This window comes from Sabethes cyaneus, chromosome 3 (assembly GCF_943734655.1).
Source record: "Sabethes cyaneus chromosome 3, idSabCyanKW18_F2, whole genome shotgun sequence".
Taxonomy (NCBI): Eukaryota; Metazoa; Arthropoda; class Insecta; order Diptera; family Culicidae; genus Sabethes; species Sabethes cyaneus.
In genome coordinates this window covers 25059900-25065765 of record NC_071355.1, presented here as the reverse complement: position 1 = coordinate 25065765, position 5866 = coordinate 25059900, and the positions used below count along the sequence as shown (strand labels likewise).

General features: G+C 41.8%; 1 protein-coding gene across 1 annotated transcript; it reads right to left on the bottom strand.

The window, feature by feature from the left end:
• Window positions 1–2236: 2236 nt before the first annotated feature.
• Window positions 2237–3481, bottom strand: LOC128739401 (uncharacterized). The gene has a single exon (XM_053834885.1). It carries the CDS (start codon window positions 3479–3481, stop codon window positions 2237–2239), a length of 1245 nt encoding a protein of 414 aa, XP_053690860.1.
• Between the last annotated feature and the right edge of the window lie 2385 nt (window positions 3482–5866).

The following is a 5866-nucleotide window of genomic DNA, read 5'->3' as shown; positions in this document are numbered from 1 at the left end:
TCAATTTGAGTTGGTAACAAAACATGTTTTCTAGTTGATATCAACAGCAGAATATGTAATAATTCTCGCGTAACTTTTCAAAAGGACCTAAGTAACAATGAGAGATTCTCTTTGTGCCTCTTCTCTTTCGGTTGCCACGGCGATGCAAATGCACTTTAAAACATCAACCTTGCATAAATCGGTTGCTGGTGTCGCTATCTACCTAATCGTCAAGAAAACTTTTGTTGAAATGCATTTATGTCGCCGTAATAATCGGAAGAGAGGAAGACCAAAGAGAATCTCTCAATGTTACTTAGGTCCTTTTGAAAAGTTACGCGAGAATTTTGATATACTTTTGTTGTCAATCCTTGCTCGGACAGACGGACAGGACGGATCCTAGGACAGACAGGACAGACAGGACAGACAGGACAGACAGGACAGACAGGACAGACAGGACAGACAGGACAGACAGGACAGACAGGACAGACAGGACAGACAGGACAGACAGGACAGACAGGACAGACAGGACAGACAGGACAGACAGGACAGACAGGACAGACAGGACAGACAGGACAGACAGGACAGACAGGACAGACAGGACAGACAGGACAGACAGGACAGACAGGACAGACAGGACAGACAGGACAGACAGGACAGACAGGACAGACAGGACAGACAGGACAGACAGGACAGACAGGACAGACAGGACAGGCAGGACAGACAGGACAGACAGGACAGACAGGACAGACAGGACAGACAGGACAGATAGGACAGACAGTACAGATAGGACAGACAGGACAGATAGGACAGACAGGACAAATTTAAATAGTGTTGCAAAGTTCACACTCCTGTGGTCTAATTTTCGCATACACTCGTTCTCGTTCTAACAAACACGCCGGCATGAGCATCTTTTTCTGACTCTCGCTCTTATTTTTCGCATTCCGAGCAGCTGATACCGATTGCTCGCATTTTCAACCGCGTATGTAAGCGAGGGCGTAAAATGAAAAGAAAAAGCATTGCAAAATCTGTGTTCATACACAGCCTTGTGTGTCTCATGGGCTGTTGGCTGCTCAAGAGTTACTGGCCACGTGAGTGAGGTATGCAGAAAAAACATTACGAGGCTGTGCGTTCGCGAGTGTGTAGATAGTAGAATGTATCCACACAGCACCGGCGGTTGTTTGTCGTACGATTGCGTTAGTGGCGTAAGCGTTGGCTGCTATGCTTCTCATTCTCTCTCTCGTATGTGAGTGGGCATCGTTTGCTACTCGTTTGAATTGCAACATTGGTTTTAATGCTGTTAGGATCGACTGAAGTACATATATTGTATTGCGGATTTTCGGCTTTCCAGTCAGTTTTATATTGAAAACGGTTTTTTTATACTGCCTGACGTTTCGGCCTTTGGTTTAGGCCTTTTTCAAAGGTAACTGCAATAGTTTATTAATTATAATAACAGGATATAACTTTAACACATTGAACATAAAAACATATTTTTTGACTTCTACTCACTACGGTTACGTTTTCTTGTCTAATCGTTGATTGCCAACGGAAGGAAGTTCGAATTTATACAGCTCCAATTGCATTGGTTTGGTGACAAAATAATGTACACACCTAAACCTTTTGACCATAGTGCACAACTGAATAGTTTTTAAAAAATGGTGCGCAAAAATCGATCAACTGCGGTGAGCTGAAACAGGGCTATTAGGGTTGTGGACTATGATAGACACTCATGAGAGTTGTATAGGAGACGGTAGACTTTGCTGTGCTCTTTTCGATTGCTTATTGTTTTTGATGGTATGTAAGATGCCAGCGTACGTACTGCTCAAATTGTCTACATCGCTACGATAATTAACAGTGTTGGGAGTGTTAGTAATGTGACACATCTCAAGTATTGGAAGAGCTGTGGTTCGATAACTGCGGTCAATTATTTTAGTTTTGCTTACATCGAAATTGTGTTGGTGTTGTATCATATGGTCAATTAAAGCTGTTCTGTCACCTAGTTTAGCTGCTTCTGTATTCGTTTCTACTAGTCTAGCATGTTTGCTTATATTAGATTTGTGTCCACTGAGACGGGTTTTCAGCTGATTTCTCGTCATTCCAATGTAGCACTTCTCGCAGTCGGCACACGGGATGCTGTAAATTACTTGGGACTGCTGCAACGGTGGTACTGGATCTTTTACAGGTGGTAGCAGGTGTTTTGTCGTTTTTATCGGTTTGCTGGCAAGTTTTACGTTAGGATAGCTGGCTTGGAAAGTTTTGTTTATTCCTGTGCTGAGTTGAGGAATATACGGAATTGCGCGATACGTGTATTGTTTTTGGCTGGACTGGTTAGCTGTGATGGGATATGCTGTTCGACTTCTGTACCGGCAGCTTCATCGGATTGGAGCGGTGGTGGTTCTGGCTGAGGAGTTTCGATGCGATTTTGAATACGGTTTAGCAGTCTGTTGATCAATGCTGTCGGATAATTATTCTGGCGTAGATGTTGAAAGATGACATGTTTTTGCTGATCGGATGATTTGTTGGTGGTGATCTTGATGACACGATTGATGAAATTGGTTGCAACATTGATTTTCATGTGCATAGGGTGGAACGAGTGGTAGTTGAGTAGCCGGCCGGAGGCGATACTTTTGGAATACCATTGAGTAGTGATGCTTTGGTTTTCATTCCGGATTACTAGTGTATCCAAAAACGGGAGGCGGTTTTCGAGCTCTGTTTCTTTTGTAAACTGTATGTGGGGGTTGTAGTTGTTGAATGCCGCTAGAGTGTTATCAACTTCGTCCTCTGGTAATGCAAGTATGAGGTCGTCAACATACTTTTTGAGCACTGGAATATTGTATTGTAGGTTTCTAGTAACAGTATTTAGTAGGGTTTCTAATACGAATTCGGCTAGAATGGGAGATAAACAACTTCCCATTGCGGTTCCGAATGTTTGGAGGTAAATTTTGTCACGAAATCGGAAGTAACTGGTGTCGATGCAAAACCCTATGATTTCCAGGAACAGATCGAGATTGATATTGGTGTTGCTGCGTATAGTGTCCCAACTCATGATTATGTCGTGCATAACCAAATCCTTAGGAATGTTTGTGAACAACGATACTACGTCGAAAGAAACCAATACGTAGTTGGTCGGAAGGGTTATTTTGTTTATGTACTGGACGAAATCGAAACTGTCGATGATGTTGTATTTGCTTTTCATGCTTTTGGAAAGGATGTTTGCAATAAACTTCGATAGGCTGTATGTTGGCGATGTTATAGTCGGTACTACGGGTCTAAGCGGAAGTTGTGGCTTGTGGGCTTTAGGTTGTCCATAAATCGATGGGCATACTGCTGTGGTTGTTTGTAATCTTTTGGCGGTGCTCTGATCGATAAGTTTTAAGTTGAGCAAGCGGGAAACTATTGCATTATTTTTTCTCTGGTACGTGGTGGTTGGATCTTTGGTAAGTATTTGGTACGTGGGGCTGTCGAGTAGTGCCAACATTTTTTGGTCGTAATCCGCATTATACATGATGACAGTACGTTTTCCTTTGTCCGATTCCAGGATGTATACGTCCTTGTGTTGTGTTAAGAACTGTTTTAAACTTGCGGTTGCACTGGTGCAAAAGTTTAGTAGCGGTTCCTTAGACTGGTTTTTGTTGTCACGACAGAGGTAATTTTGTATCTGATTCACTAGCGTACAGCGGGTTACGTTTTGAGTTTGTTTGTCGTCAGTGGTGTGTAGTATGGACTCTATATCTGCTATGATATGATACAGCGAAATTTGGTTGAGACTGTGTACGGGTAGTGCGAATTTGGGCCCCAAGCTTAGCAACACCTGGACCTCCTGTGGTATGGTGATTGGGGTTGCATTGAATATAGATCGGTCATTTAGCGTGGGTGTTGTATCTTCATTGTTGATGGTTTTTGCGAGTAACCTGGTGAGTTTATCATTTGTTTTACGTTTCTGTGAACTCGTTTTTTTTTCGTTTTTGGTTTTAATAAAATGAACAAATAACATGAAACCCGACTGATAGTTACTTCCTTTCTGCAGTCGATACTTTGCTTTAATAAATTTTTGCTCACAATTAAAAAATACTGAATATAAAAATATGGTGTAGCATAAAAATGCTTTCCGTGTTAAACTTTGGCATTCTTCCCAATAGTAGTAATAAATCTGTTTAGTCAGGGTGTTGCCATTTTAATACCACTATAAAACTAACAGATTTAATATAGTTCGACAAACAATCACAGTGTTGCATTGCAACACTTTCTTGTTCTCGTAGAAACACTTATGATAAGTTTGTAACTTACCTTCGCTACCGCCCCGCTCAGTCACACAAGCCTCGGCTGAAGAACACAAGGTCGGCTGAAGAATGCCGGAGGAAAAGCAAGGGGTTGAGTAATAAAATCACTTGTTCAGTTACTAGTGTATTTGGCACGGTAATATCCTGTCCTAACGTCCCTAATTCCCTACTATGATTTTTACAAAGATTCAACATACGGTTTGGTTATGTGTATGGGTGTCAGTGTGGGACCGTAGACTGCCGCCGTATCACTGCCAAGGTAATCCGCTCGCTGTTGTTGGGAGGGTCGAGGTTCACCACGTGCTGGAATCTGCCTACTGGAACTTATCCGGCCCCTGGCTAATTGTGTCCGCACATCGGGTTTACTGGTAACTGGTATATCGGCTGTCGGCTGTCCGTGGAATGTCCAACCGCACTCGTTGAATTCACTTTTTCCACCAAAACGTGGTTTTTATGATACCAATGGTAAAACACGTCTAAGCCGTACTACGGTCTGAAGTCCTCTGCCGTTCGACTCCTCAGGGATCAGCCTACAACCTCTCTCCTTTAACGAGCTTAGCGGAACTACCCATCCGAACTTTTTTAAGGCGAAATTTCAGTTCAGTGTGTTTGTTGTTTATGAGTGTATAACTGGTGTAACAGTGTCAGGGCTGGGGTATAATTCCCAACTAGTTCATTTTAATTAACTTAAGAATTGTGTCATAGTCCCTAGGTAGCTAGCTTTTATCTTAATATTTTATGTTCATTTTATTACTTTGTTTTTTGTATTTCATTTCATCAATAATAACGGGAAAATATTTTAATGTTTGATTTTAGCATATCTAGCTAGCTAGGTTAAGTGATTTTAAACCACAATTTTATTTATTTATTCGTATGCCGATTTTTGGGACGAGCTAGAAAATAGCAGAAGGTCACAAGTTTATAAGAGACTAGCCGACCCGACAAACTTCGTATTGTCACAAATTAAATTGTGTTGTACATAAATCATGAATCTCGGATGACCTTTGTCACAATCTTGAGTTTTGCAAGTTTCTGGGGAGTTCATGGGTGTTTTAATATACAAATTTTGCTCACAATGAAGTAGAAAACAACACCCCCATTGCTTAGCCTGATGAAATAAAGCGGATAGCATTTAAATATTCGCCATCATTACAAACCATTACGCCGAATACCATTTTGCGGAACACCAATTCTCGGTTGACCATAATGCGGAATATAGAGTTTCGCAGAATACCATTTCGCGAAAACCCTTACGCGAAATGTACCATTTCACGGAAAATCTTTTCGTAGAAAGTACCATTTCGCAGGGGTGACCCAACTGAAGGAAAGTAATAGAGGTCAGTAGATCTAAGAAAATAAATAAACCTAGATAGAGGTGATCCCTACGAGGGCTGCCCCCCCGCAGTGGCCAGCGCTTCCGACGGCAGGTCGCTGGCAACAATCGCATGTTACTATTGATAGTTTTTGGTGGTCTTGTTATTGATTAATGTTTTATGAACTCAGAACTCAGTTCTCTCAGAACGAACAAACAGCCAACCTCTGACCAGTCGATTGATATTCAATGATAGTGCAGTCACGCTCCGACGACATAGGATTTTTGACCAACCTTT